Source organism: Bombina bombina, chromosome 12 (genome assembly GCF_027579735.1).
Source record: "Bombina bombina isolate aBomBom1 chromosome 12, aBomBom1.pri, whole genome shotgun sequence".
NCBI classification, from domain to species: Eukaryota; Metazoa; Chordata; class Amphibia; order Anura; family Bombinatoridae; genus Bombina; species Bombina bombina.
In genome coordinates this window covers 159,288,302-159,300,497 of record NC_069510.1, presented here as the reverse complement: position 1 = coordinate 159,300,497, position 12,196 = coordinate 159,288,302, and the positions used below count along the sequence as shown (strand labels likewise).

The window sequence follows — 12,196 nt, the reverse complement described above, 5'->3', positions numbered from 1 at the left end:
TTGGTCGAAAAGATTTTTCCTTCTTTGGTACAAAGAAGAGATTTGAATAAAATCCTGTCCCCTGTTCCTGCAAGGGAACTGGAACAATTACTCTCATATGTTCCAGACCTTAGACAGATTGTAGAAAAGCCTGAGCTTTTATTGGATTCCAATTTGAAGTGGGTCTTCAGACTGAGACAGAGGGTTTAAGGGAGGAGTCAGTTTTCTGTTCTCTATTCTGATTAAAGGAAAGGAAACGATAGGGAGCTTTAAATTTCCCTTTTGACTTTTTGTCTTGAGGAAGAAAAGCTCTGTTACTTACAATAATAGTAGAATATAATCCAGTTGAGACCCAAATAATTTATTTCCTTGGAAAGCAAGTGACAGTAATCTAGTTTTAGACACCATGTCAGCATTCCAGGATTTAAGCCTCTTCTGGTAAGTATAGCTAGAGACATGCTTTTGATGTTAATTTTTATAATATCAAAAACTGAATCGCAAATATTGCAAAATTGCATTTTGAAGTAAATTCAGTAGATTAGAATATTCATGGTCAGTGGACAAATGCTGTGCTAGACTGGTTAACCAGTAAGTAAAAGCAGCAGCCACGTAAGCAATAGATATAGCTGGTCTTAGTATTCAATTTTTCTATCTATAGGGTCTTTAAAAACATAATTTATGCTTACCTGATAAATTCCTTTCTTCTGTTGTGTGATCAGTCCACGGGTCATCATTACTTCTGGGATATAACTCCTCCCCAACAGGAAATGCAAGAGGATTCACCCAGCAGAGCTGCATATAGCTCCTCCCCTCTACGTCAGTCCCAGTCATTCGACCAAGAATCAACGAGAAAGGAGTAACCAAGGGTGAAGTGGTGACTGGAGTATAATTTAAAAGATATTTACCTGCCTTAAAACAGGGCGGGCCGTGGACTGATCACACAACAGAAGAAAGGAATTTATCAGGTAAGCATAAATTATGTTTTCTTCTGTTATGTGTGATCAGTCCACGGGTCATCATTACTTCTGGGATACCAATACCAAAGCAAAAGTACACGGATGACGGGAGGGATAGGCAGGCTCATTATACAGAAGGAACCACTGCCTGAAGAACCTTTCTCCCAAAAATAGCCTCCGAAGAAGCAAAAGTGTCAAATTTGTAAAATTTGGAAAAAGTATGAAGCGAAGACCAAGTTGCAGCCTTGCAAATCTGTTCAACAGAGGCCTCATTCTTAAAGGCCCAAGTGGAAGCCACAGCTCTAGTGGAGTGAGCTGTAATTCTTTCAAGAGGCTGCTGTCCAGCAGTCTCATAGGCTAAACGTATTATGCTACGAAGCCAAAAAGAGAGAGAGGTAGCAGAAGCTCTTTGACCTCTCCTCTGTCCAGAATAAACGACAAACAGGGAAGAAGTTTGGCGAAAATCTTTAGTTGCCTGCAAGTAGAACTTGAGGGCACGAACTACATCCAGATTGTGTAGAAGACGTTCCTTCTTTGAAGAAGGATTTGGACACAAGGATGGAACAACAATCTCTTGATTGATATTCCTGTTAGTGACTACCTTAGGTAAGAACCCAGGTTTAGTACGCAGAACTACCTTGTCTGAGTGAAAAATCAGATAAGGAGAATCACAATGTAAGGCTGATAACTCAGAGACTCTTCGAGCCGAGGAAATAGCCATTAAAAACAGAACTTTCCAAGATAACAATTTTATATCAATGGAATGAAGGGGTTCAAACGGAACACCCTGTAAAACGTTAAGAACTAAGTTTAAACTCCATGGCGGAGCAACAGCTTTAAACACAGGCTTGATCCTAGCTAAAGCCTGACAAAAGGCCTGGACGTCTGGATTTTCTGACAGACGCCTGTGTAACAAGATGGACAGAGCTGAAATCTGTCCCTTTAATGAACTAGCTGATAGACCCTTTTCTAAACCTTCTTGTAGAAAGGACAATATCCTAGCGATCCTAACCTTACTCCAGGAGTAACCTTTGGATTCGCACCAGTATAGGTATTTACGCCATATTTTATGGTAAATCCTTCTGGTAACAGGCTTCCTAGCCTGTATCAGGGTATCAATAACCGCCTCAGAAAAACCACGTTTTGATAAAATCAAGCGTTCAATTTCCAAGCAGTCAGCTTCAGAGAAGTTAGATTTTGATGTTTGAATGGACCCTGTATCAGAAGGTCCTGTCTTAGAGGTAGAGACCAAGGCGGACAGGATGACATGTCCACTAGATCTGCATACCAAGTCCTGCGTGGCCATGCAGGCGCTATTAGAATCACTGATGCTCTCTCCTGTTTGATTTTGGCAATCAATCGAGGAAGCAGCGGGAAGGGTGGAAACACATAAGCCATCCCGAAGTTCCAAGGTGCTGTCAAAGCATCTATCAGAACCGCTCCCGGATCCCTGGATCTGGACCCGTAGAGAGGAAGTTTGGCGTTCTGGCGAGACGCCATGAGATCTATCTCTGGTTTGCCCCATCGTCGAAGTATTTGGGCAAAGACCTCCGGATGAAGTTCCCACTCCCCCGGATGAAAAGTCTGGCGACTCAAGAAATCCGCCTCCCAGTTCTCCACTCCCGGGATGTGGATTGCTGACAGGTGGCAAGAGTGAGACTCTGCCCAGCGAATTATCTTTGATACTTCCATCATTGCTAGGGAGCTTCTTGTCCCTCCCTGATGGTTGATGTAAGCTACAGTCGTGATGTTGTCCGACTGAAACCTGATGAACCCCCGAGTTGTTAATTGGGGCCAAGCCAGAAGGGCATTGAGAACTGCTCTCAATTCCAGGATGTTTATTGGAAGGAGACTCTCCTCCTGATTCCATAGTCCCTGAGCCTTCAGAGAATTCCAGACAGCGCCCCAACCTAGAAGGCTGGCGTCTGTTGATACAATTGTCCAGTCTGGCCTGCTGAATGGCATCCCCCTGGACAGGTGTGGCCGATAAAGCCACCATAGAAGAGAATTTCTGGTCTCTTGATTCAGATTCAGAGTAGGGGACAAATCTGAGTAATCCCCATTCCACTGACTTAGCATGCACAATTGCAGCGGTCTGAGGTGTAGGCGTGCAAAAGGTACTATGTCCATTGCCGCTACCATTAAGCCGATCACCTCCATGCATTGAGCTACTGACGGGTGTTGAATGGAATGAAGGACACGGCATGCATTTTGAAGCTTTGTTAACCTGTCTTCTGTCAGGTAAATCTTCATTTCTACAGAATCTATAAGAGTCCCCAAGAATGGAACTCTTGTGAGAGGAAAAAGAGAACTCTTCTTTTCGTTCACTTTCCATCCATGCGACCTTAGAAATGCCAGAACTAACTCTGTATGAGACTTGGCAGTTTGAAAGCTTGAAGCTTGTATTAGAATGTCGTCTAGGTACGGAGCTACCGAAATCCCTCGCGGTCTTAGTACCGCCAGAAGGGCACCCAGAACCTTTGTGAAGATTCTTGGAGCCGTAGCCAATCCGAATGGAAGAGCTACAAACTGGTAGTGCCTGTCTAAGAAGGCAAACCTTAGATACCGGTGATGATCTTTGTGAATCGGTATGTGAAGGTAAGCATCTTTTAAATCCACTGTGGTCATGTACTGACCCTTTTGGATCATGGGTAAGATTGTCCGAATAGTTTCCATTTTGAACGATGGAACTCTTAGGAATTTGTTTAGAATCTTTAAATCTAAGATTGGCCTGAAAGTTCCCTCTTTTTTGGGAACCACAAACAGGTTTGAGTAGAACCCTTGTCCTTGTTCCGACCGCGGAACCGGATGGATCACTCCCATTAATAACAGATCTTGTACACAGCGTAGAAACGCTTCTTTCTTTATCTGGTTTGTTGACAACCTTGACAGATGAAATCTCCCTCTTGGGGGAGATAATTTGAAGTCTAGAAGGTATCCCTGAGATATGATCTCTAGCGCCCAGGGATCCTTAACATCTCTTGCCCAAGCCTGGGCGAAGAGAGAAAGTCTGCCCCCCACTAGATCCGGTCCCGGATCGGGGGCTCTCGGTTCATGCTGTCTTTGGGGCAGCAGCAGGTTTCCTGGCCTGCTTGCTCTTGTTCCAGGACTGGTTAGGCTTCCAGCCTTGCCTGTAACGAGCAACAGCTCCCTCCTGTTTTGGTGCAGAGGAGGTTGATGTTGCTCCTGTTTTGAAATTCCGAAAGGGACGAAAATTAGACTGTCTAGCCTTAGCTTTGGCTTTGTCTTGAGGTAGGGCGTGGCCCTTACCTCCTGTAATGTCAGCGATAATTTCTTTCAAACCGGGCCCAAATAAAGACTGCCCCTTGAAAGGTATATTAAGTAATTTGGACTTAGAAGTAACATCAGCTGACCAGGATTTTAGCCACAGCGCCCTACGTGCCTGTATGGCGAATCCTGAGTTCTTAGCCGTAAGTTTGGTTAAATGTACTACGGCCTCCGAAATGAATGAATTAGCTAGTTTAAGGACTCTAAGCCTGTCCGTAATGTCGTCTAGCGTAGATGAACTAAGGTTCTCTTCCAGAGACTCAATCCAAAATGCTGCCGCAGCCGTAATCGGCGCGATACATGCAAGGGGTTGCAATATAAAACCTTGTTGAACAAACATTTTCTTAAGGTAACCCTCTAATTTTTTATCCATTGGATCTGAAAAAGCACAGCTATCCTCCACCGGGATAGTGGTACGCTTAGCTAAAGTAGAAACTGCTCCCTCCACCTTAGGGACCGTTTGCCATAAGTCCCGAGTGGTGGTGTCTATTGGAAACATCTTTCTAAATATTGGAGGGGGTGAGAACGGCACACCGGGTCTATCCCACTCCTTAGTAACAATTTCAGTTAGTCTCTTAGGTATAGGAAAAACGTCAGTACTCGCCGGTACCGCAAAGTATTTATCCAACCTACACAGTTTCTCTGGTATTGCAACGGTGTTACAATCATTGAGAGCTGCTAAGACCTCCCCTAGTAATACACGGAGGTTCTCCAATTTAAATTTAAAATTTGAAATATCTGAATCCAATCTGTTTGGATCAGAACCGTCACCTACAGAATGAAGCTCTCCGTCCTCATGCTCTGCAAGCTGTGACGCAGTATCAGACATGGCCCTAGTATTGTCAGCGCACTCTGTTCTCACCCCAGAGTGATCACGCTTGCCTCTTAGTTCAGGTAATTTAGACAAAACTTCAGTCATAACAGTAGCCATATCTTGTAATGTTATCTGTAATGGCCGCCCAGATGTACTAGGCGCCATAATATCACGCACCTCCCGGGCGGGAGATGCAGGTACTGCCGCGTGAGGCGAGTTAGTCGGCATAACTCTCCCCTCGCTGTTTGGTGAAATTTGTTCAAATTGTACAGATTGACTTTTATTTAAAGTAGCATCAATACAGTTAGTACATAAATTTCTATTGGGCTCCACCTTGGCATTGGAACAAATGACACAGATATCTTCCTCTGAGTCAGACATGTTTAACACACCAGCAATAAACTTGCAACTTGGTTATAATCTTTTTTAGCAAAAACGTACTGTGCCTCAAAGAGGTACTAAACGATTAAATGACAGTTGAAATAATGAACTGAAAAACAGTTATAGCATCAAACTTTAAAACAATACAACTTTTAGCAAAGGTTTGTTCCCATTAGAAAAATAACAATAATTAAATTTGACATAAAAATTACAGAGCAACGTTTTTATTCACAGTCAATATAAAATTCTCACAGCTCTGCTGAGAGAATCTACCTCCCTCTAAAGAAGTTTGAAGACCCCTGAGATCTGTCAGAGATGAACCGGATCATGCAGGAAATATAAGAGTAACTGACTGGAATTTTTTGATGCGTAGCAAAGAGCGCCAAAACGGCCCCTCCCCCTCACACACAGCAGTGAAGAGAAACGAAACTGTCATAATTAAAACCAAACAACTGCCAAGTGGAAAATAATGCCCAAATATTTATTCACTCAGTACCTCAGAAATGTAAACGATTCTACATTCCAGCAAAAACGTTTAACATGATAAATACTTATTAAAAGGATTAGTGACTTTTAACAGAGTAGTTCCGGTGAAATACCATCCCCAGAATACTGAAGTGTATACATACATGTCATTATAACGGTATGGCAGGATTTTCTCATCAATTCCATTCAGAAAATAAAAACTGCTACATACCTCAATGCAGATTCATCTGCCCGCTGTCCCCTGATCTGAAGCTTTTACCTCCCTCAGATGGCCGAGAACAGCAATATGATCTTAACTACTCCGGTTAAAATCATAGTAAAAAACTCTGGTAGATTCTTCCTCAAACTCTGCCAGAGAAGTAATAACACGCTCCGGTGCTATTGTAAAATAACAAACTTTTGATTGAAGTCATAAAAACTAAGTATAATCACCATAGTCCTCTCACACATCCTATCTAGTCGTTGGGTGCAAGAGAATGACTGGGACTGACGTAGAGGGGAGGAGCTATATGCAGCTCTGCTGGGTGAATCCTCTTGCATTTCCTGTTGGGGAGGAGTTATATCCCAGAAGTAATGATGACCCGTGGACTGATCACACATAACAGAAGAAAAAAAGTACTGTCTTTAAGAGGAATAGTAGTGCATTTAGCTAGAGTGAAATGGCCCAGCACCCTGGATAGTGCTTGCTTATTGGTGGCTACATTTACACAAGTGTAACCCAGGTCCTGAACCAAAAATGGGCCGGCTACTAAGCTAAGAAAAATTGATAATTGGAGTAAATTAGAAAGTTGCTTAAAATCGCATGCTCTATCTGAATCATTAAAGAAAATATTTGGGTTTAGTAACCCTTTAAGATGTGTTTACAATAACCCAAGATGCAATAGTTTATTAATAGGAAAATATTTACACCATCCGCACAAGAACAAAAAGTTTTACATAACACACAATGACCTGTACCACTGAATACCCTGTTCTATGTAGGTAAGACCAATGACAATGTATGTATCATAGTGGGAAACCACTGCTCAGCTATCCGAAAACCACTTAAAGAAGCACTTACACAAATACACACGCCTCGGTTACAAGTGAAGCAATAGATTTTTAGTGATGTTGAGCGCTAACTGCGCTCAAGGTAAATCAGTAGCGCCCTCATGTTGGCATTAGTATCACAAGAGTGAAAGACTCAGGTGCGCTAACATCTGGACAACAGATAGCACAACCACATAAACCTAACCACCCCAGACTGATCCAACAAGGCTGATAATTGTGAACAGAGTGATGCTGCACCCTTGCCGCCATCCTGGGTAGACAAGTTCCCTAGTTGAGAAACTTGTCCTCCCAGTCAATGATAAATGGGGCCCTTAATCTTGTCCTCTCTATAAAGAATGTCTTATTTTACCATTTTGCCCCTCTAAACAATTAACGGCTCTCTGACTTAACATCTCCAGGTGTAGACAGTTGATTGAATAATATGCATCTCTAACGAATACAGTTTTTAATAATTTGTTCACTCTACATAAACAGTTATAAATGGATTGATATTTTTTCACTTAGACAGAAATATGTTTATGTTTCATCACTATGCTTACCAGTTTGGAATACATGTGCATGTGCATTACCGTTTCATCCTGGGGTTTAAAGTATAAATGTTTATTTATTACCTATTTCTGGTTGGTCTGAGGAAGGTGTACTGTGACCCTGAAACGTCACCAATAAAATGCAACACCTTCTGGTGACTAAAGTCTGGTGAGTGCTGTCTCTTCCTTTTAAAATAGAAGTAATTATCGGGCATTGTATTTTATGAATTATATTTCAACTAATGTGGTTATTGTAATTGGGTGATAAAACCATGAAATCAGACAATATAATATGTTGATGAATAAAGATCGTTAATAACACATAAGTTGATTTTTTTTAATATTATACAATATATTTAAAACAAATACAACCATAAAAAAGAACAAATAGTTGTGTTACAGTACAGGCATGGTGTACCAGTTACTAAAGCCTCAATACAGTTTGTGGAACATGATTGGGGGGAAACGGGTTTTTGGACAACAACTAGTTTTACAAAATAGATCTCACATGGGGTTAATTCACCTGGGTTTATTGCCTAGTAATGGATTTCCAGGACCTTCATGAAAAAGCTGTGATTAGAAAAAAGAGTACATTTATGTCTCTGTGCAATGTGGGGATTGAGATTTATATCCTGTGACTTGATCCCATCCTTTGCGACAGGTGCGAACAATCCACTCATGTTCGTCGTCATCTATAATAATAAAAAGAAAGGAAAAGATCACTTATGCTGCATTGTAAAATATTATGTAAACAAAATAAGACCTAGATTACAAGCGAAATTGCAAAATATTAGCACTATTGTATGTCAACATCACTCAAGCGCGATCAATAGCTCTTTATTTTTGAGCAAGTCCAGAATTCTGTTTTATTGCTCGAGCAATACTCTAGGGCAGGCTAACCTCTGCATGTCAGATAGAACAGTTACGCTAAATCCCTCACATATCATATTGCAGGCTAGGCCAAAGTGTAAGTGAAAAATCCTGATCACGCTTCTAGAATGTGCCGGAAAGCCTATGGCCACCTTCTCTATCCAGTGAGACTACATTACCTTAACAACACAAACGGGAATCATTTACATAAACCGTCTTGCAAGCGTTGTGTTTGTAATTATTATTTTCCCATGATTCTAGAAGTTTGTGTTTGATGTGCGAGATATCGTGTATTGGGCGCCTCACGCAAATATAGATATTAATGGCAGGAATGTCCACTTATGCTATGCTAGAAAATATAGTTGAAGAGATGCTTAAAGGGACATAAAAGCCAAAAAAAAAATCTTTCATGATTCAAATAAAGTACATTTAAAAAATAAAATCCAATTTACTTCTCTTAACAAATTAGCTTGATTCTCTTGGTATCGTTTGTTGAAAAGCAGGTAGGAAGATGTAGGAGCGTGCACATGAGTGGACCGATATATGGCAGCAGTTTTATAACTATGTTATACATTTGCAAGAACAGTAGGAGCCAGCAGTGTTTCCGGTCATGTACTGACCCAGAAATGTGCACGCTACCTATCTAGATATCTTTTCAAGAAAGAATACCATGAAAACTACGTAAATTTGATAATAGAAGTAAATTGATTTTTTTTTTAAATTGTAAGCTTTGTCTGAATCAGAAAAGAGGTTTCATGTCCCCTGAATGACTTTTGAACATGATTGCACGTTTACCACAAGATCCTTTGGCAACCTCATCAGTGTTTATGAATTTTGGCTTATATTTCTCCAACATAGGTGTGTCCGGTCCACGGCGTCATCCTTACTTGTGGGATATTCTCTTCCCCAACAGGAAATGGCAAAGAGCCCAGCAAAGCTGGTCACATGATCCCTCCTAGGCTCCGCCTTCCCCAGTCATTCTCTTTGCCGTTGTACAGGCAACATCTCCACAGAGATGGCTTAGAGTTTTTTGGTGTTTAAATGTAGTTTTTATTCTTCAATCAAGAGTTTGTTATTTTAAAATAGTGCTGGTATGTACTATTTACTCTGAAACAGGAAAGAGATGAAGATTTCTGTTTGTAAGAGGAAAATGATTTTAGCAACCGTTACTAAAATCGATGGCTGTTTCCACACAGGACTGTTGAGAGGAATTAACTTCAGTTGGGGGAAACAGTGAGCAGACTTTTGCTGCTTGAGGTATGACACATTTCTAACAAGACTCGGTAATGCTGGAAGCTGTCATTTTCCCTATGGGAACCGGTAAGCCATTTTCTTAGTTTAAGTAAAAGAATAAAGGGCTTCATTAGGGCTTAAAAAACTGGTAGACATTTTTCTGGGCTAAAACGATTACTTTACTAAGTATATTTGGCAGATTATTACTTTTAATAGTTGTTAAATCTTGGGGATTGTTTTAATAAAAACGGCAGACACTGTATTGGACACCTTTTTCACTGGGGGCCTTTTCTAGTCATAGACAGAGCCTCATTTTCGCGCCTCTAATGCGCAGTTGTTTTTGGAAAGCATGGCATGCAGATGCATGTGTGAGGAGCTAAGAACCACTGAAAAAGCTTATAGAAGGCGTCATTTGGTATCGTATTCCCCTCTGGGCTTGGTTGGGTCTCAGCAAAGCAGATACCTGGGACTGTATAGGGGTTAAATGTAAAAACGGCTCCGGTTCCGTTATTTTAAGGGTTAAAGCTTTCAAATTTGGTGTGCAATACTTTTAAGGCTTTAAGTTACTGTGGTGAAATGTTGGTGAAATTTGAACAATTCCTTCATACTTTTTCACATATTCAGTAATAAAGTGTGTTCAGTTTGAAATTTAAAGGGACAGTAACGGTTTTATTGTAAAACGTTTTTTGTGCTTTGTTGACAAGTTTAAGCCTGTTTAACATGTCTGAACCATCAGATAACGATGTTCTATATGTATGAAAGCCAATGTGTCTCCCCATTTAAATATATGTGATATATTTGTGTCATAATGTCCAAACAAAGTAGGGATAATAATGCCATAGATATGATTTTGCCCAAGATGATTCCTCTATGAGGGGAGTAAGCATGGTACTGCATCATCCCCTTCTGTGTCTACACCAGTTTTGCCCACACAGGAGGCCCCTAGTACATCTAGTGCGCCAATACTTATTACCATACAACAATTAATGGCTGTAATGGATAATTCTATTGCATGCATTTTTTTCCAAAATGCCTACTTATCAGAGAAAGCGTGATTGCTCTGTTTTAAACACTGAAGAGCAAGAGGACGCTGATATCTGTTCTGACATACCCTCACACCTATCTGAAGGGGCCAGGAGGGAGGTTTTGTCTGAGGGAGAAATTTCAGATTCAGGGAAAATTTCTCAACAAGCAGAACCTGATATTGTAACTTTTAAATTTAAATTACAACATCTCCACGCACTTCTTAAGGAGGTATTATCTACTCTGGATGATTGTGACAATTTGGTCATTCCAGAGAAATTAGGTAAGATGGACAAGTTCCTAGAGGTTCCGGTGCCCCCCGATGTTTTTCCTATACCCAAGCGGGTGGCGGACATAGTAAATAAGGAGTGGGAAAGGCCCGGCATACCTTTTGTCCTCCCCCTATATTTAAAAAATTAGTTCCTATAGTCGACCCCAGAAAGGACTTATAGCATACAGTCCCCAAGGTCGAGGGGGCGGTTTCTACTCTAAACAAACGCACCACTATCCCTATAGAAGATAGTTGTGCTTTCAAGATCCTATGGATTAAAGGTTAGAGGGTTTGCTTAAAAAGATGTTTGTTCAGCAAGGTTACCTTCTACAACCAATTTCATGCATTGTTCCTGTCACTACAGCTGCGTGTTTCTGGTTCGAAGAACTAGAAAAGTCGCTCAATAAAGAATCTTCGTACGAGGAGGTTTTGGACAGAGTTCAAGCTCTTAAATTGGCTAACTCTTTTTTATTTTAGATGCCGCTTTGCAATTAGCTAGATTAGCGGCGAATAATTCAGGGTTTGCTATCGTGGCGCGCAGAGCGCTTTTGCTTAACATCCCTTTCAAGGGTAAAACACTGTTTGGCCCTGACTTGAAAGAGATTATTTCAGACATCACTGGGGGAAAGGGCCACGCCCTTCCTCTGGATAGGTCTTTTAAGGCTAAAAAGAAGCCAAATTTTCGTCCCTTTCGCAGAAACGGACCAGCCTCAAATTCTACACCCTCTAAGCAAGAGGGTAATACTTCTCAAACCAAGCCAGCCTGGAGGCCGATGCAAGGCTGGAACAAGGGTAAGCAGGCCAAGTCACCTGCCACTGCTACCAAAACAGCATGAAGTGTTGGCCCCCGATCTGGGAAGGATCTGGTGGGGGGCAGACTTTCTCTCTTTGCTCAGGCTGGGGCAAGAGATGTTCAGGATCCTTGGGCGCTAGAAATAGTTTCTCAAGGTTATCTCCTGGAATTCAGGGAACTACCCCCAAGGGGAAGGTTCCACGGGTCTCAATTATCTTCGAACAGGCATTCTTACACTGTGTAGAAGACCTGTTAAGCATGGGAGTGATTCATCCTGTTCCATTAGGAGAACAAGGGATGGGTTTTTACTCCAACCTGTTCATAATTCCCAAAAAAGAGGGAACATTCAGACCTATTTTAGATCTCAAGATTCTAAACAAGTTTCTAAGGCCTAGATTTGGAGTTCGGCGGTAAAAGGGCTGTTAACGCTCCGCGGGCTTTTTTCTGGCCGCACCATAAATTTAACTCTGGTATCGAGAGTTAAAACAAATGCTGCGTTAGGCTCCAAAAAAGGAGCGTAGAGCA

At 41.4% G+C, this 12,196-nt stretch overlaps 1 protein-coding gene across 1 annotated transcript in view; it reads right to left on the bottom strand.

Moving 5' to 3' along the window:
* Window positions 1-7,804: 7,804 nt before the first annotated feature.
* MORN5 (MORN repeat containing 5) overlaps window positions 7,805-12,196 on the bottom strand; it is a 268,166-nt gene continuing 263,774 nt past the window's right edge. Inside the window, exon 5 of the mRNA XM_053695494.1 lies at window positions 7,805-8,173. Within this exon, the coding sequence (XP_053551469.1) occupies window positions 8,076-8,173 (98 nt within the window). The 3' untranslated portion in view covers window positions 7,805-8,075. The remainder of the gene's footprint in view (window positions 8,174-12,196) is intronic.